Raw genomic sequence first — 20555 nt, 5'->3', positions numbered from 1 at the left:
CACTTTGATAACAGAAGTTTGTGGCTCTGTGCTTGTTTCCTCTACCAGTAGCTTCATTCACAAAACTGCTGCTCTGGGATGGCAGGTCTGCAACCTGTGATCTGGGCTTGCCAACCTGCCATCCCAGAGCAGGAGGTCGACGGCCATTTTAGAGGGCTCCGCAGGCCACATGTGGCCCCTGGGCCACTGGTTGGGCACGCCTGATCTACAGTATATCAACTATATCTGCATCTACATTATGTCACCTATATCTGCATCTACATTATGTCACCTATAGGCCTACCCTTAACTTTCCTATATAAATCTGATGAAAAGCAATCGGTTTATTCACACTGATAGCATATTAACATGGGCTAAATGCGACTCTGAAGATAGTGGGTTTTATTCTCCCGGATGATACCTGTCATCTTCTTTCTGATTATCTACTGCAGTATACTATAATTATGTGCTCTCCTTCTCAGTCATCCTATTATCTATTGTAACATGTGTCGAGTAACACTATAATCTGTTTACCTTGTAGTGCCCCTTTAATGTGATAATTGATTATATGCCTCCTCACTTCTAGGTACGCTCTGCTGATGTCAGTCATTTCACAGGTTTTATATATCAGCTAGAGATAACTGTTTTACTTGCAGGAAAAGGAAATAAACACATGCAAATGCAGCCAATCTACTACTACTACATCATTCATAAAACAGTAAAATAAATACAAAAAGCTCACAGGTGACATTTGTTATCACAAAAGATAACAAAAAAAAACATCTGTGGAAAGGCTGAGCTTCCCAAAACTATGATACAAAGCTTAATAAACTGTAGTTTTTAATACTGCCATTTCAATAACTTTACAGGTCGTACATGAATAAATTTGTTGCAATATACAATTTAATTTGTAATAAAAAGATACATCTTACCAAAAAATAAATAAAACCGTCTTTAACTTCTAAAAGATTGGGCTTAGACGTGAGAGGTGTAAAATGATGCCATTAGTCGGCTGCAGGAAATAGTAAGCATTTCCTAAATTCTGCCCTATCCCAGCCATCAGAAGTGTGGTTTGTTCATTAAATAAGTTTATCCACAAATTGGATTGCAATTTGGTGTAAAAATTATGCTGTGTGTACAAAAACATACAACAACATACACTCTCTTGGTGCTCTCTAAGTGGTAATGGCACAGAGGCTACACCAGTGATGGCGAACCTTGGCACCCCTCATGGTTTGTAACTACTTTCCCCATAATGCTCATGCACTCAGGGCCGCCATCAGGGGGGTTACAGGCATTACACCTGTAAGGGGCCCGGCTGGCCCCCCTCCCGTTTTTTCTTATTATTTTAAATTTTTTGCATTACAGCTGTAAGGGGCCCGATGGTCCCCAGGGCACCTTACATGCCCAGCTAGTCCCTCTCCCGTTTTTTTTAATCAATTTTTTTTTTTTTGCATTACTCCTGTACGGGGCCCGATGGTCCCCAGGGCACCTTACATGCCCGGCTGGCCCCTCTCCTGTTTTTCTTTTTTTTTCTTATTTTTTTTTCTATTTTCATTTTTTTTTTGCATTACACCTGTAAGGGGCCCAATGGTCCCCAGGGCCCCTTACAGGCCCGGCCGGCCCCCCTCCCGTTTTTATTTTTTTTGCATGGTCACCAGGGCCAATGGTCCCCAGGGCGTCAGGACAGAAGACATTACACTCGTACTTCCAAAACATCTGGGGTGCCAAGGTTCACCATCACCGGACACTATTTATTGCAATTGTCTAACATTTTGCAAGTTGCAAAAGTTTACCTCCTGCAGTACTGTACAGACTGTATAGTGGAAGGGCTGCATAGACTGTGTGACGGTATTAGAATGATATCCCCGTCAAACATTCCCTTCTTCCCATAACGAAGATCACCCAATATTCCACGTGGAGGACTCTGAAGACACATTTCTTAAGATAATGACATCAGTGAAGGTAATTACTAGTTGTAACAGAATCCCCTTCTAATCACAGTAAACAGTAAACACAGGGCTTCTTCACAAAACACAGGGGGTCAATTACCCTTTAACATACACAGCATTTACTAGCAGGGAGAATTAACTGAAGCATATCCTTCACAGACTGTACAGTGGAAATTCTTGTGTAAGTAGTACATTTATTTCTAGCAGCAATTGCATATGTTTCTTTGTAGGGAAATATTAAGCTTTGCATGGAAAGTTTAGAAGTTTAGAAGTTACGTTGCATGTTAAACATTCATAAGGTTTATGGAGTGTATTTAGAAATAAATTCCAGAGCTATTCCTCCTGTAAAACTGCGTGTTCATACTGAGCAAATAAGTGCAAAATCAAAATCAAATGTTATTAGAATATTTTCCCTCCAGGTCAAATGTTATTCGTGCAGAATAAAGTGAATAAGGAAAATATCACATTATGGCCACTAGATGGAGCTGGTGATCATATAAATCATATATCATATATAATAACTACTTCTTTGCAATGCTAGCCATAATACCAAAATTGTTTTGATGATAAACTGCTACAACCATATATGTACAGAAAAGTAATATAAGCAGTCTTTTAAGAGGTAATTTACAAGGGAAATTATCTAGCTGAAAACTTCTTGTATTATGTAGAAAAATATCTCTCAAGAGGAAAATGTGCAAAAGACAATTGCCTATACTGTTGATATGATCTTTTCAATGCTCAGAGGTAAATGGAGACAAGATCTGAAATCTGTGTTAACCAGTTGCTTACCAACTTCTGCAGATTTACTGCTACAGGGCGGCCGCTGTGTGCAAAACTTACATATATATACGTGATTCTGCTTTTCCAAGTCCGGGGCGCATGCCTGCCTGTGTTTTGCTTGGTCAAAGCACATGCCAATCATCCGGCTGATGATTGACCACTGGCACCCACTGATCATCTCTGAGCTTTCCCGAACACAGCTCTGTGAGTGTAAACAACACAGAGTTGTGTGTTCAGTGACCGGGGGATCTCATTGTTTGGGGAACAACTAGATTCCCAGTAAAAGCAGCACACAGTAAACACATAGGGGCAGATCCACAGAGCGAGTACGCCGGCGTATCTACTGATACGCCGGCGTACTTTCAAATTACCCGCGTCGTATCGTTGTTTTGAATCCTCAGAACAATATACAACGGCATCTGGGTTAGATCCGACAGGTGTACGTCTTCGTACGCCTTCGGATCTAAGATGCAATTCTTCGGCGTTTGCTGGGTGGCGTTCACGTCATTTTCCGCGTCGGGTATGCAAATTAGCTATTTCCGACGATCCACGAACGTACGAGCGGCCGTCGCATTTTTTTACGGCATCTCTAGTCGGCTTTTTCCGGCGTATAGTTAAAGCTGGTATTTCGTCGCGTATAGTTAAACCTGCTATGTTAAGTATGGCCGTCGTTCTTGCGTTTATTTAAAAAAAAAAAATTTAGTTTGCGTAAGTCGTCCGTGAATCGGGATGGACGCAATTCACTCCTATGTTAAAAAAAATTACGTCCTTGCGACACACGTCCCCTTACGCCGCCAGAGATAGACTACGCCGCCGTAACTTACGGCGCAAAATCTTTAAGGATTCAAACTAAAGCCGGGTAAGTTACGGCGGCGTAGCGTATCTCTGATACGCTGCGCGTATCTGCCCCATAAACACTTGTTAGGCACATATTTAACCCCTTGGTCGCCCTAGATGTTACCCCCTAACTGCCCAGTGTCATTAGTACAGTAACAGTGCATATCATTATATATGTAATGTCACTGGCAGTTAGTTCCCCCCCAGAGTCAGTTAGTGTCAGATTGGTCGCCGCACTATCACAGTCCTCTTATAAGTCGCTGATCGCCGCCATAAGTAGTATGAAAAAAAATACCACATAGGGCACATAGTTAATCCCTTGATTGCACAAGATGTTAACCCCTAACTGTCCAGTTTCATTAGTACAATGACAGGACATACAGGCATACCCCACTTTTAAGTACACAATAGGGATTATTTACTATCGCTGGAGAGTGCAAAATCAGGCTCACTTCTGCTTAGAACCCAATAAGCTTCCAGGTTTTATTACCAGGCTTAATTGAACAAGCTGGGGTTAGAAGCTCATTGGTTTCTATGCGCTCCACTCACTGTCCTTTATGGAAGCGCATTTCCGCCGCTATACACCACGCCAGTACGGATGGATATGCATCTGAGGCCGTTTACATCTAGGAGAACAGTGCCTTCTCCGGATCACCCTGAAACTACTTACCTGTGAGTGTAGTTGCTGCATCCCTCTGCATTTTCCAGACTAGTTGCCACTACATTATTATCAGTGACATAATAACAACATCCATCCGGCAAATTTTCTAGGGGGATTTGCCTTTACCACCACTGGCAATAATAATAATATTATTATTGTTAATTACTGTCACCAATAACAATATCATCATCTCCTCTAGTATTGGCATCATTGTAACTAGTAGTTTTTTAGTTGTTTTTTAGAGCTAGTAATTTACTCTATGCCCATGACTTTTAGCTGCTCTTTTTTGGTATCATTTTATTCCAATCTAATATAACTTGATTTTAATCCAATACTATCAACTTTTATTATTATTGTTATTATTATCAGGTGGGAGGTGTCTAGATGGTCCCTGGGAGGTCCTCCACGCCTTGCCCTCATTTGGTACATGGTCATGAGTGCTCATATGTATATAAGGGGGGTCTATAGAGGGGTCTACACTGCTGGGCTCTGATGAAGAGGTCTTTGGAGCCTCGAAACGCGTCAGCCGGCAGTGACACACCCTCACTGCCGGAGTATGGTTCGAGGGTTATCCACTACAGCGTTTGTCGATAAGCCTATTGTGATTCTTTCTTTGTGAGTAGGTTTTGTATACATTTTTATTCTATTAAATTGGTATAACGGTAACACACTAGGCTGGTGCGCCTTTTTCTTTTCTTCTTTTCGTTTGCCATTAGGATATTCCCCATCCATTAAGGGCAGCAAGGCCGGTGTTACCGTTGTTGATACTTCTTCCATGGATTATTGATTGTTGGACAATCCACTTGTGCGCAGAAGAATTTGTTTTCTGTTCTATGCAGAAGTGAGCCTGATTTTGCACTCTCCAGCGATAGTAAATAAACCCCATTGTGTACTTAAAAGTGGAGTATGCCTGTATTAGCACTGATCACTGTAATAATTCCACTGGTGATATCAGTGGCAGCTGATCCCCCCCAGAGTGTTCCCCCCAGAGCCAGTTAGACCCCTTTCACACTGAGGAGTTTTTCAGGCGGTACAGCTCTAAAAATAGTGCTGTTATACCGCCTGAAAAACTCCTTCACTGCATACTCAATGTGAAAGCCAGAGGGCTTTCACACTGAGGCGATGCGCTGGCAGGAGAGGAAAAAATCTCCTGTCAGCAGCATCTTTGGAGCGGTGAGAGGAGTGGTGTGTATACCGCTCCTTCCCATTTAAAACAATGGGAAACCGCGGCAATACCGCCCGCAATGCGCCTCAGCAGAAGCGCATTGCGGGCGGTATTAACCCTTTATCAGCCGCTAGCGGGGGTTAATACCGCACCGCTAGCGGCCGATTCCTGCGGCAATCCCGGCGATTTCTATTTCTAGCAGCGCAATACCGCCACCACGGCTCCTGCTCCAATGTGAAAGGGGCCTTAGTGTCTGATTGTCTGCTGCACACATAGGCCTATTATAAGTCGCTGATCACCACCATTTGTAGTATGAAAACAAAACACATAGGCACATAGTTAATCCCTTGATTGTCCAAGATGTTAACCCCTAACTGCCCAGTGTCATTAGTACAGTGACAGTGCATATTAGCACTGATCACTAATAATTCCACTGGTGATATCAGTGGCAGCTAGTTCCCCCCAGCGTCAGTTAGTGTCAGATTTTACACCACACTATCACAGTCCCATTATAATGCCGCGTACACACCATCACTTTATGTGATGAAAAAAAAACTACATTTTCTGTGAAGTAAAAAATGACGTTTTTGAAACTTCAATTTTCAAAGACGAAGTTGCCTACACACCATCGTTTTTTCACAATGCTCTAGCAAACGGAGGTTACGTTCACCACGTTTTTCCATTAAAGCTTTCTTCATAACTAGCTTCTGGGCATGCGCGGGTGTAAAAACGTCGTTTTAAACGTCGTTTTTTGCTACACACGGTCAATTTCTGTGAAGTAAAAAACGACGTTTTGAAAAACGACACATAAAATTGAAGCATGCTTAAATTTTTTTTGTCGTTTTTCACAAGACATAAAACGACGTTTTCCCCCACACACGGTCATTTAAAGTGACGCTTTTAAAAACGTAATTTTTTTTCATCACATAAAGTGATGGTGTGTATGCGGCATAAGTCGCTGATTTCCACCATTAGTAGTGAAAAAAAAACCAGTATAGATCTCATCGTTTAACAATGTAGCAGAATACATTTTGGCCAAAATTTTTTAAGAGATTCATTTTTTTTATTTCAAAATAAATAAAAAGAAAGCTCTATTTGTGTAAAAAAAAAAAGAATAAATCTAATTTGGGGTACATTGTTGCATGACCGCACAATTGTCAGTTAAATTAGTACAGTACCGCATAGCTAAAAATGGCCTGGTCATGAAAGGGGTAAAACTTTCTGGAGCTAAGTGGTTAAAAAAAATATCTTCATGTGAAAAAATGACATCTGCAACTATAGAGCACTTCCCAACCATTTGGGGGACTGGCAGATTGTCATGATTGAACAAAACAATGTTCTTTCAGCATGGGGTGCCATGGCATTGAAGTTGAACAAGCTGGGGCATTTCAGGCTTCTTTAACTGTGCAGGGTGCAGCTAAAATTCACTGACCTCTTAAAGAAAATTAAAAAGGGCCCCCTGATATTTCATTCTAAAAACTTTGAATTGTGCAGTTTAGTTCTTGAGGAGCTTTTTTTCAAAATACATTTGGGTAAAATGTCACAGTTTTCCATCTTTATGAGGCCTCGTACACACGACAGAGTTTCTCGGCAAAAACCAGCAAGAAACTTGCTGGGAGAATTTTTTTTGCAGAGGAAACCGGTCGTTTGTACATTTTCGTAGAGGAAGCTGTCGAGAAACTCGATGAGCCAAAAAGAGAGCAAGTTCTCTATTTCCTTGACGGGAATGGAGAAAATTGGCTTGTCGAGTTCCTCGACAGCCTAACAAGGAACTCGACGAGGAAAACCATGTGTTTCGCCCGTCAAGTTCCTCGGTCATGTGTACGAGGCCTAAGCCGATTACTGGCTCTAATGGTAAAAGGACGCAAACAAAGATTTTTAGTCTATTCTGTATAGAGTGTCATGAGAACGCTGGTAAATAAGGAGGTGTGGTCAGAGTTAGGCTTCCTGAACTATTAGGTCCAGGAATAGCTTTTACCTATACTCTCCTGTAGTTAGTTTTATAGGTATAACAGGCTGGGCTATCGCCTAACACTTCAGGAGATCACTGTGAGCGACAATAAACTTCCACAATAAGTTCTTTACAACTAACACTCACCACTTGAACCAACTGGAAAGTCTGAATGTTGCAGCTGAAATCGAGACTCATCAGACCAGGCAACGTTTTTCCAATCTTCTATTGTCCAATTTTGGTCATCCTGTGAGGATTGTAGCCTCAGTTTCCTGTTCCTAGCTGACAGGAGTAGCACCCGGCGTGATATCTGCTGCTGTAGCCAATCTGCTTCAAGGTTTGATGTGTTGTGCATTCAGAGATGGTATTCTGAATTCCTTGGTTGTAACTAGTAGTTACCATATTTATTGTGGTATAATGCGCTCCCGGGTATACCGCGCACTCCTAAAGTGGCCCCCAATCCTGTGGAAAAAAAGTTTTTTTGTTTTTTTTGTACTTACAGTTTTGGTGTCTTGCGCGGCGTCCATCGGCGGCCTCGTCGGGTCCGGCGTCCTTCTGCGGCTTCGGGTGTCCTCTTCGGCGGGTCCGGCATCCGTCTTCGGCGGGTCGGGTGTCCTCTTCGGCGGGTCGGGTGTCCTCTTCGGCGGGTCCGGCGTCCTTCTGCGGTGTCCTCGCGGCGTCCTCGCGTCCTCCCCGCTCGTTTCCCGCGCCGAGTTTGAATACTGCGCCGACATATACCGAGCGCAGTACACTCGCGTATCGTCGGGCAGGCTCGGCAACTGTCGCGCTGACTTCCTGTACGCTCAGGACGTCAGTGCGAGAGGCGCCAAGACTGCCCGAAGATACATGAGTGTACTGCGCTCGGTATATGCCGGCGCAGTATTCAAACTCGTGGCGGGAAAGCGGGTATCGGCGTATATCGCGCACCCACGATTTTGCCCTGATTTTCAGGGCAAAATAGTGCGCGGTATACGCCGATAAATAATGTTGCCTTTCTATCATCTCAAACCCATTCTCCTCTGACATCAACAAGGCTAGACTGGATTTTTTTTTTTTTTTTCGGACCATTCTCTGTAAACCCTAGAGATGGTTGTGCGTGAAAATCCCACTAGATCAGCAGTTTTAAAAAATACTCAGACCAGCCTGTCTGACACCAACAACCATGCCACATTCATAGTCACTTGAATCCCCTTTCTTCCCCATTCTGATGCTCTGTTTGAACTTCAGCAAGTCATCTTCACCATATGTAGATGCCTAAATGCATTGAGTTGCTGCCGTGTGATTGTCTGATTAGCGATTTGTGTTACCAAGCAATTGAACCCATGTACCTAATAAAGAGGCCGGTAAGTGTATATGCAGTAAAAAGTCTCATAGTTAGCTGGATTCAGGTAGGGGCGCGCATCTTTGTGGCGGCGTAGCGTATTTACACTACACCGCCATAAGTCAGAGAGGCAAGTACTGTATTCACAAAGTACTTGCCTCCTAAGTTACGGCGGCTTAGCGTGAATAGGCCGGCGTAAGCGCGCCTAATTCAAATGAGGATGTGGGGGGCGTGTTTTATGCATATTAACTGTGACCCGACGTGATTGACGTTTTTTACGAACGGCGCATGCACCGTCCGTGTATGTATCCCAGTGTGTATTGCGGCAAAGTACGCCGCAAGGACGTATTGGTTTAGACGTGGACGTAAATTACGTCCAGCCCTATTCACGGACGACTAACGCAAACGACGTAAAATTTTCAAATTTTGACGCGGGAACCACGGCCATACTTAACATTGGCTACGCCACCTAGGGGGCATCTTTATCTTTAGGCGGCGTATCTCTTACGGAAACGGCGTATCTTTACTGCGATGGGCGCACGTACGTACGTGAATAGGCGTATCTAGTCATTTACATATTCTACGCCGAACTCAATGGAAGCGCCACCTATCGACCAGCCTAAATATTGCACCCTAAGATACGACGGCGCAGGCTGACGTATCTTAGCTAGGTTTAAGTGTATCTCAGTTTGAGAATACACTTAAACTTAGGACAGTGCAGATTCCGAGTTAGGTCGGCGTATCTACTGATACGCCGGCCTAACTCTTTCTGAATCCACCTAATAATGTTGTTTTTCTAAGGAAGCCCAAACTTGGCTACAAGCGACAACCTATGTCCTGGCCTTTTTTAATTGACATTGCTCTGGTTAGCTGGATCTCTGTCATTTTCTGCAGCCCACACAATAAAAATTCATCTGGGCTGTTATATCATCTGGAATGAGAATAATGCCGTGTACACGCGATCAGATTTTCTGTCAGAAAAACTTTAGATGGTTTTTCCGACGGAATTCCGCTCAAGCTTTTCTTGCATACACACTGTCACACAAAAGTTCTCTGAACTTTTGTCCGTCAAGAACGCAGTGACGTACAACACTTTGACGAACCGAGAAAATTAAGTTCAATGCTTCCCGAGCATACGTTGAATTGTTTCCGAGCATGCATCAGAATTTTGCGCGTCGGAATTGCTACAGACGATCAAATAGGATTTTTTTCCGTCTGAAAATTTGAGAACCATTCTCAATCTTTTGTTGGCAGAAATTCCGACAGCAAAAGTCTGATGTGAGCTTTTGAATGGAAATTCCGACCTTGTGTATGCTCCATCGGACTTTTGCTGTCGGAATTTCTGCCAACAAAAGATTGAGAGCTGGTTCTCAAATTTTCAGACGAAACAAATTCCTATCCGATAGTCTGAAGCAATTCCGACGTGCAAAATTCCGACGCAGATGATATAACAGCCCAGATGATTTTTTATTGTGTGGGCTGTAGAAAATGACAGAGATCCAGCTAACCAGAGCATGCTCGGAAAGTCCGATGGAGCATACACACGGTCGGAATTTCCATTCAAAAGCTCACATCAGACTTTTTCTGTTGGAATTTCCAATTGTGTGTACGAGTAGAAAGGGACCAGCAAAGACCTGGAACAGGTGCCTACCCCTGGTCACTGGGACAGACCACCATTTGACACAAGGAGAAGTTGACACTACAGCACTACAACACTACAGGGATTGACAGTTTTGCGAACCAAGGGCTAAAAAACATTTATATAAGATATATTTTTCCTTAATCCCTTATTTTACTTTATTTATTTTGTCTTAAAATTACTATTGTAGCTAAGGCAGAGCTTAGAATCCCTCCGAAGAGTTATATGTTACTGCCCTACATTTTTGAAGGCAAGTTCCCTTTAGGTGAGTAAAGATAGCAATCACATTAGTAAGAGAAAGCGTTAAGATTTTTTTTTTCTGTATAAACCAAATCGATTTTCTGAATATTTGCATTGGCCTTTTGTTGTTCACATGTATTAAGTTTACTTCAACTTCCCTTCTAGGTCATCACGTGGTCTGGAACCTATGACCCAGGAAGGGAAAGGACCAAGGTAATCTTTTTTTTTTTTTAAAGATAATTATAAAATCATTCATCTGTTTTTGAAATGCATTCCAGACAAGGCAGCTTGACAACTGTCTAACTTTTTACCACAATGGGAACCTAAATTTTGACAGCTGCATTGTCTGCTAGTATAGAACTTGTCTGTAACAAACAAGATGCCATGTAAAACACTTTGGGGCTTTCCCCAATAATGGTCTCCTATTAACCCTCTCCTATTGTGCTTAATACATTCAATTTTTTTTTTTTTTTGTGTCACTATAGCGACACTACCTGCAGGCAGTTTGCATGTTCTGCATGTGCTTTTGTGGGTTTTCTTCACGTACTCCAGTTTTCTTTTCACACTCCAAAGACAGGTTGGGTAGGTTAAGTAGGTTAATTGGTTCCTGTCTAAAATTGACCCTAGTATGATTATCTACTAAGCACACCCATAATGGCTGCAGATAAAGTGCTTTGAGTTTCCAGGGAGAAAAAATCTGTGTGTATGTTGTAATGATCCGGGTTGATTATGCTCAAGTGATATATATGCGTATATGAGTTCCTCGACAGTTTCCTCGATGAAAAACGTACACGCGACCGTTTTCCTCTGCAAAAAAGCTCTCCCACCAAGTTTCTTGATGGATTCTGCCGAGGAAACCGGTCGTGTGTACGAGGCTTAACTCTATTAGTCCAAGATTATTCTACATAGAGAGGAAAGATTCAACATTATAGAGACAGTGTTGGGGTAGACCATTCGACAACAATTACAAAGAGTCGCCTTTTTGTATGTTTTTTCGCTGCTTCGTCGAATCTGTCATTGAAGGCTTATGGGGCCAGATTCACATAGAACTGCGGGGCGTAACGTATCGTAGATACGTTACACCGCCGCAAGTTTTCATCGCAACTGCCTGATTCACCAAGCACTTGCGATGAAAACTACGCCGGCGGCCTCTGGCGCAAGGCGGGCCAATTCAAATGGGCGTGTGCCATTTAAATTAGGCGCGCTCCCGCGCCGGACCTACTGCGCATGCTCAGTTTCGCAATTCCTGTCGTGCTTTGCGCGCCGTGACGTAATTTTTTCGAACGGCGACGCGCGTAGCGTACTTCCGTATTCCCGGACGTGTTATGCAAACGACGTTAAATTTAAAATTTCGATGCGGGAACGACGGCCATACTTTAGACAGCAATACGATTGCTGACTAAAGTTAGGGCAGGTCAAATAACGACTAAAATTGCGACGGGAAACTTGACTACGGACGACGTAGCGAATGCGAAAATCCGTCGGGGATCCGCCGTAACTGCTAATTTGCATACCCGACGCTGGTTTACGACGCAAACTCCACCCAACGGCAGCCGCGGTATTGCATCCTAAGATCCGACAGTGTAAAACAATTACACCTGTCGGATCTTATGGATATCTATGCGTAACTGATTCTATGAATCAGTCGCATAGATAGAAACAGAGATACGACGGCCTATCAGGAGAAACGCCGTCGTATCTCTTTGGTGAATCTGGCCCATGGTGTCTGTTGAAAGTTCTAAGAAGATTTGACAGAGCAGCTAAACTATACGACGCCGCAATTGTATATTTCCAGTCAAATGCTTCGCTCATAGGCTATAGAAGAATTAAAATGTTGATTGACTAGTAATAATAATTTATAAATATAATTATTACTAGTCATACAACATTAGAATTCTTCTATAGCTTGTAGGCGGAACATTCGACCGGAAAAGTACAATCGCGGCATCCTACAGTTTAGCCGCTCCGTCGAATCTTCCTAGAACATTCGAAAGTCACCATAAGCCTTCAACCTTAATTAATTCGGATTTTCGGACGAATACATTTTTTAACGAAACAACATTTCGGGAGTAACCTAATTAATACATTTTTCGGACGAAAACAAAATTCCGAAACAAAATATTTCAGTGTGTACATGTCTACAAAACAAACGTCACAGAAATTCTTCCCTTGCAGGGGGTTCCACCATCATTGTATAACATAAGTTTCAGCCTCCTGGCTCACTCACTCTTACTTAGTCAAGACTCCCTCCTGGAGCTTACTTGCTCAGCTTTGTGCTGCTTGGTCACGGGCCACAACTGCCTCCTGCAGACATACACTTTCAGACTGCCACTTGCAGCCTTAGACTCCCAGAGACTGCCTGTCTTTCTCTCTCTCTTGTGGAGCCATCTCCACCTGAAAGCCCTCCCGACTCCTACACCAGGCCACCTGCCTGTCTGGTGGAGCTGTTCCCAAGTATGGGCCCTGAGCTCTCTTCCTGAGGGGAATATAAACCCAGCCCACAGATGTGCAATCATCATGCCTGTCTTTGCAAAAAACAGGCTGAAGGTGCTAATACACACCGTGACCTGGGGTTGCCTCTCCACAATGTATATATTCAGGGCTTTTTTTCTCAAACAATTGGTTCTGTAACTCAACCACGACTCCCTAACACTCCTCACCTCACACACACCCTCCAAATCACATCAAATAGTGGTTGTGGTCAGATTTCACAAACAGTAGGAGGGTTTTAAAGGGGCATTAAATACCAGGATTACATACAGAGTGCAGAGTTCAGGGGGGTTACAAAGTAAGTGCAGAGCTGTCACTTGAAACACAAAAAACTGAATTCTGTGTTTACAAGAGACTGTGGTAAGCAGGCACCAAAGGCTCTGGCCAGAGGTGGTGGAACTGAGTTCCACCAAGTTCCACCTGAAAAAAAGCGTGTGTATATATAGAGATACTGGGCCAGATTCACAAAGAGATACGACGGTGTATCTCCTGATACGCCGTCGTATCTCTGACTTACACTGGTCGTATCTATGCGCCTGATTCATAGAATCAGTTACGCATAGATATAGCTAAGATCCGACAGGTGTAACTGTGTTACACCGTCGGATCTTATTTGTAATTTAAAAATGGCGCGGGGGGCGTTCCCGCTGATTTACGCTGAATAATATGTAAATCAGCGAGATACGCAAATTCACGAGTGTACGCGGACCCGAAGCAGTGTTGTTACGACGTTTCCGTAGCGGCTTTCCCGGCGTATACTTACCCCTGCTTTTATGAGGCGCAGCCAATGTTAGGTATAGCCGTCGTTCCCGCGTCGATTTTGAATTTTTTTACGTCGTTTGCGTAAATCGTTCTGTAATACGGATGGACGTCATTAACGTAAGCGGCAAAACCACTGACGTCCTAGCGACGTCAGTGGGAGCAATGCACGCCGGGAAAATTCTCGGACTGCGCATGCTCATTTAAATCGGCGCGGGGACGCACCTGATTTAAATAGTACACTCCCCCTAGCCGCGGAATTTAAATTTTCGCCGGGGGATTTACGATCCGCCGCCGCAAGTTTGGAGGTAAGTGGTTTGTGAATTACCCACTTGCCTCTAAAACTTGCGGCAGCGTATCTTAAAACAGATAGATTTTGCGGATCTAAAGATCCGCTCATCGTTCTGAATCTAGCCCATAGTATATATATAAATATATATAGATATATATCTATATATATATAGATATAATATATGGAGATGGAGATTCTGACTGAACAGAATCCACACCTGGCATTTTTAAAAGGAGGTTAACAGTGGCAGACCCCATATACTCTCACTGGGTTTTCTTTGAATTGATATATCCAAATATTCCAGCATGCACTTTATTACACCCTAGTAAAAAGCTGGCAAGTTCAAAGTTAGTAAATTAGTGGAAGGGCATGCGCTATATATGGATGAAGATAGAGTATTGATTCCTAATGCTTTAGTTAGTAAATGACCTCTTTGTTAAATGGTTTGCATTGATGAAAATTGGAACGCTCAGTTTTGTTAAATAGTTAATAGAACATCTCTTCTGTTGATTTTATAAAGCATGTAGTAATCAAGCTTACCTAAATTGAACTCACAAATAACATATTTTCCATATAATCACCATTAAAAAATTGTATTTTCCCATGTGTGAACGTGCTGGCAGACAAGTAAAATCAGTTCGCTGTGTACTTTACACACAGGATTTGCTGCAAGTGCCAGCAGCAGACCTCCTCTGGAGTTTTACTAGCTTGACGACTGAATCTCTCTGCTCCCCTTAGGTACATTGAGGGAAATTTATCAAAACTAGAGAAGCCAGAATCTCAAACAGATGTGCATTGCAACTAGGGATGAGCCGAACACCCCCCTGGTTCGGTTCGCAGCAGAACATGAGAACAGGCAAAAGATTTGTTCGATCAGGTGAACATCGTTAAAGTCTATGAAACACAAACATGAAAAAAGTGCTAATTTTAAAGGTTAATATGCAAGTTATTGTCATAAAACGTGTTTGGGGACCTGGGTCCTGCCCCAGGGGACATGTATCGATGTTAAAAAAAAAAGTTTTAAAAATGGCCGTTTTTTCAGGAGCAGTGATTTTAATAATGCTTAACCACTTAGGACCCGGACCTTTAGGCATCTTAAAGGACCTGGCCAGTTTTTGCGATTCGGCAATGCATCGCTTTAACTGACAATTGCGCGGTCGTGCGACTTGACTCCCAAACAAAATTGGCATCCTTTTTTTCCCACAAATAGAGCTTTCTTTTGGTGGTATTTGATCACCTCTGCGGTTTTTAGTTTTTGCGCTATAAACAAAAAAAAGCGAAAATTTTGAAAAAATTCAATATTTTTTACTTTTTTGCTATAATAAATATCCCCCAAAAATATATAAAAAAAACGTTTTTTTTCCTCAGTTCAGGCCGATACGTATTCTTCTACCTATTTTTGGTAAAAAAAATCGCAATAAGCGTTTATCGGTTGGTTTGCGCAAAATTTATAGCGTTTACAAAATAGGGGATAGTTTTAATGCATTTTTATAAAAAAAAATTTTTACTACTAATGTTGGCGATCAGCGATTTTTTTTTGTGACTGCGACATTATGGCGGACACTTCGGACAATTTTGACCCATTTTTGGGACCATTGTCATTTTCACAGCAATAAATGCATTAAAAATGCATTGTTTACTGTGAAAATGACAATTGCAGTTTGGGAGTTAACCACAAGGGGGCGCTGAAAGGGTTAAGTGTGACCTCATCTGTGTTTCTAACTGTAGGGGGGTGTGGCTGTAGGTGTGATGTCATTAATTGTGGTTCCGTATATCAGGGAACACACGATCAATGACGGCGCCACAGTGAAGAACGGGGAAGCTGTGTTTACACACAGCTCTCCCCGTTCTTTAGCTCCGGGGACCGATCGCGGGACTCCATCGGCGATCGGGTCCGCGGGTCCTGCGGCCGCGGTCACGGAGCTTCGGACTGGATCGCGTGCACGCGACCCCATGGCTGGGCTTAAAGGGCCACGTACAGGATGTGCTGCTGACGTATATTGGCGTGAAGGGGTCCTTAAGTGGTTAAAGTGAAACAATAAAAGTGAAATATTTCTTTAAATTTCGTACCTGGGGGGTGTCTATAGTATGCCTTTTATTGTTTCACTTTAAGCATTATAAAAATCACTACTTTTTTTTGCATTGATACATGTCCCCTGTGGCAAGACCCAGGTCCCCAAACACTTTTTATGACAATAACTTGCATATTAACCTTTAAAATTGCAGACATTGCTTGTCTTTTCTGCAATAAAAGCCTGCCTGCCTGCCTGCTCGCTGTTTTTTACAGTGGAACTTTAATTAATTGAACAACCCTAAAGTGGAAGTTTAGTCAAACTCTAACTAAGGCTAATCCTACTTGTACCCCAATTCTTATGCCTCGTACACAAGACTGGTGTTCCCGTCGGGAAAACTGCCATGACAGCTTTTGGCTGGGAAAACAGTCGGTGTGTATGCTCCATCGCAGTTTTCCCCACGGGAAAAAAAAGAGAACATGTTTTCTTTTTTCCCGTCGGGATTCCCGTCTGCCTTTTTCCCGTCGGGAAAAACCGGTCGTGTGAATGCATTCCCAAGGGGAAAAAAACGCACATGCTCAGAATCAAGCATGAGACAGGAGCGCTCGTCCTGGTAAAACTAGCGTTCGGAATGGAGATAGCACATTCGTCACGCTGTAATGGACTGAAAAGCACGAAAACTGAAAAGCGTGAATCGTCTCTCACTAAACTTTTACTAACACGGGGATCAGCAAAAGCAGCCCAAAGGGTGGTGCCATTTGAATGGAACTTCCCCTTTATAGTCCCGTCGTACATGGTGTACGTCACCACGCTTTGGACGGCCGGTATTTGGCCTGAACGTGTGTATGCATGGCAGGCCTGAGAGGAATCCCATGGGAAAAACTTTGTTTTTTTTCCTGCCGAGAAAAACGGTTGTGTGTACGAGGCATAAGTCTATTCTCCTTAACCCTGTAAAGAAAAGATCTGTATACTTATCTATTCTGAAGCCACCAGGTCCGGTCACTCAATCTCTCCAGCGACGGCTTCTATGTAGAGGATGCTTGCAAGATGACATCACCCACAGACTTACTATGGGGCATCCATTGTCAGCTGCCCCTCATTTACACTAAAGCCCTCGCTGAAAGCTGTTCATGGGACCCGACCGGAGCGGCTTCAGAATAAGTAAGTAAACATATCTTTCTTTCACAGGGTTGGGTAGAATAGGCTTAGAATGAGGATGGGAGTAAGATTAGTTATATATTAACTAAACTTTAACTTTAAAGCGGAAACCCATCCATTTAACAGTTTAAAAAAATATGTGCCGGAAATGTAACACTCCCATTGGTTGTGCTCTCAACCAAACTGTCAAACCATCCAATGGCTGGTGTCATAACTGATCACATGTGCAGAATCATGGCAGTTGTAGATTAAACAGAGGCCAAGAGGGCAGCTTCCTTGGCTGAACACGATAGGATGGTTTACTTCCACTTTAAGGTTCTTCAGTTAAAGATAGAACTAAAGTTCCACAGTAAAAAAACAGCAAGCAGGCATGCTTTTATTACAGAAGAGACATGCAGTGTCTCTTCTGTAATAATATACCCATATCTGCCTGCTCACTGTCTTTTTCCTGCAGAAAATGCAGACACAGTAGCTCATTGACCCGCAGCATGCAGAGCTTCATACATGTGTACCAGGGCTAACTGACATCATATGCCGATGGATAGAAGCTCACCCCTTTGATTCTCAAATGAATAAAAGGGAGTACATACAAAATAACAATAATGTTCCTTTGTATTTCTGAATCCTAAGCCCGAACAGTGTTTATAAATGCTGATCATAAGGTCCATGCTGATCAGAGCTGGCTGCTGTATTTAGACAGTTAAGTCTGAGCTGTTATTTTGACACCCAGGAATTGCCAAGTACTTTTTCTGTGCTGCTCATTCTCTTTGTTCTTTCTTTCTATGAAGTTTACAGCAGACCTTAGTTAGAGTAATAAGGGGGACTAGAGAGATACCCTAATTACCTGGGTCATACCCCCTACAACTCCTCCACAAAGTGAACTGCAGTTGCCAAAAATTGGTATTATTAACAATTCTACACTTAAAGTGGTTCTAAAGGCTATTTTTTTTTTACCTTATTGTTTTCTCTGTGTTAACCACTTAAGACCCGGACCAAAATGCAGGTAAAGGACCCGGACAGTTTTTGCGATTCGGCACTGCGTCGCTTTAACTGACAATTGCGCAGTCGTGCGACGTGGCTCCCAAACAACATTGGCGTCCCTTTTTTCCCACAAATAGAGCTTTCTTTTGGTAGTATTTGATCACCTCTGCGTTTTTATTTTTTGCGCTATAAACAAAAATAGAGCGACACTTTTTGCTATAATAAATATTCCCCAAAAATATATAAAAAAACGTTTTTTTCCTTAGTTTAGGCCGATACGTATTCTTCTACCTATTTTTGGTAAAAAAAATTGCAATAAGCGTTTATCGATTGGTTTGCGCAAAATTTATAGTGTTTACAAAATAGGGGATAGTTTTATTGCATTTTTATTAATAATTTTTTTTTTACTACTAGTGGCGGCGATTAGCAATTATTTTCATGACCGCGACATTATGGCGGACACATCGGACAATTTTGACACATTTTTGGGACAATTGTCATTTTCACAGCAAAAAATTCTATAAAAATGCATTGTTTACTGTGAAAATGACAATTGCAGTTTGGGAGTTAACCACTAGGGGGCACTGAAGGGGTTAAGTGTGACCTCATATGTGTTTCAAACTGTAGGGTGGTGTGGCTGTAGGTGTGACGTCATTAATTGTGCTTTCCTATATCAGGGAACACACGACCAATCAGGGAACACACGATCAATGACGGCCCCACAGTGAAGGTGCCACAGCTATATCAGGGAACACACGATCAATGATAGCGCCACAGTGAAGAACGGGGAAGCTGTGTTTACACACAGCTCTCCTCATTCTTCAGCTCTGGGGACTGATCGCGGGACTCCAGCGGCGATCGGGTCCGCGGTCACGGAGCTTCGGACCAGGTCGCGGGCACGCGCCCACGACCCACGGCTGGGCACTTAAAGAGGGCGTACAGGTATGTGCTTGTGCCCAGCCGTGCAATTCTGCCGACGTAAATGTGCAGGAGGCGGTCCTTAAGTGGTTAATGTAAAAAAAACTTTAAAAGCTGCTTCCTCCAGCCTCCCTAAATATTTACCTGAGTCCGATCTCAATCCAGTGCTGTGCAGCACTGCTCTCTCTCTCTCTCCTCACAGGCCATTGGCTCCTGCTGCTGCCAATCAAATTTTGTGAGGAGGGAGCCAAGTCATGCTCTGTGTGTAAATGGACGCACATAGCCCAGCTCAAAAGCGAGCTTGCATGTCTGCCCCCATGTCAAGTGCTTGCTATGGTGGCAGACACAGAAGAGGAGGGGCCAGAGAACTAGCAGGGGACCACAGAAGAGGAGGTTGGGGGTTGTTCTGTGCTTTACTATTGCACAGAGCAGGTAAGTATAACATGTTTATTATTATAATTTTTTTTTTTAAGTAACCTTTGCAATCACTTTGATCGCTGCCCCTATGTGACCTTGCTGGGGCCTGATGGCTGTCTGCTCAGACCCTCAAATACAGTACATAATGGTAAGTTGGCATTAGAGGGGTGCACATTTTTCATCAACAGGTTTTTCTTTTTCCTTTTGTAGTAGATGAAATTACATAAAACCATGACTTGAAGGTAAATATACAATATAAACAATATATACAATAAATGCACTAAAGCTCAGAAAATGTATTTTATGCACTGCATTAAAATACAAACAAACGCCAGCATCTGGCTACATTTGACACTCTGGCCCACGTCATTGGTATTGCTCCCCTTGGAGTGAGACAATACCATGGGTTTAACAGACGCGCTGAATGCAGAAAGCCCTTAGATCTCTGTAATTTTCTGGGCCAGCATGTAAAGCATCTCTGGATGAAAATAAACTTTAGATTAGGGCAGTTGTCACTGCACATATTTTCCTTTCTGCAACCCATTTCCAGACCTCTGTTATTTTCATCCTCCAGTAATCAGGGACTTTAAATCTTGTGGCTTTTGTTTGATGGAGCTACATCCGTGGTTAATGTTCTTTGGCTTTGCCGGCATACAGCTATTACAAGTACCTTGGCCTGACAATTAAACAGAAATGAATAGCAGGCAGAAAATGAAATGAAATGTGTTGGTTAGGACACGAGCAAGTGAGTGGCATTCTGCATGTAGTCTGTTATATGGGCTGTTAAATGCGTACAATATACAGCTGCAGGGGAGCAGACAGTAGCCAGAAAATGAAGCATCTGCTTAGCTGCAGCAAGTCCCCCCCCCCCCCTTTTAAACTCGTTTATTGCTAATCACTACTTTTAACTTCCTGAACAATAACGTTTGTGTTGTGATGCTTGTTTGGTGAAATTATGCTTTGATTCACACAGAAATGCTTGCGGTGGTTTTTAATGAAA

The 20555-nt window shown here is 42.8% G+C and overlaps 1 protein-coding gene across 1 annotated transcript in view; it reads left to right on the top strand.

The window, feature by feature from the left end:
- The window catches only part of LOC120927438 (cyclic AMP receptor-like protein A), a 712728-nt gene that overhangs the window by 596488 nt on the left and 95685 nt on the right, over positions 1–20555 (top strand). Inside the window, exon 10 of the mRNA XM_040338115.1 lies at positions 10694–10741. Coding sequence (XP_040194049.1) covers positions 10694–10741 — 48 coding nt within the window. The remainder of the gene's footprint in view (positions 1–10693; positions 10742–20555) is intronic.

Source organism: Rana temporaria, chromosome 2 (genome assembly GCF_905171775.1).
Source record: "Rana temporaria chromosome 2, aRanTem1.1, whole genome shotgun sequence".
Classification (NCBI taxonomy): domain Eukaryota; kingdom Metazoa; phylum Chordata; class Amphibia; order Anura; family Ranidae; genus Rana; species Rana temporaria.
Note: the sequence above shows the minus strand (reverse complement) of the source record. Positions and strands in the feature narration are given on the sequence as shown.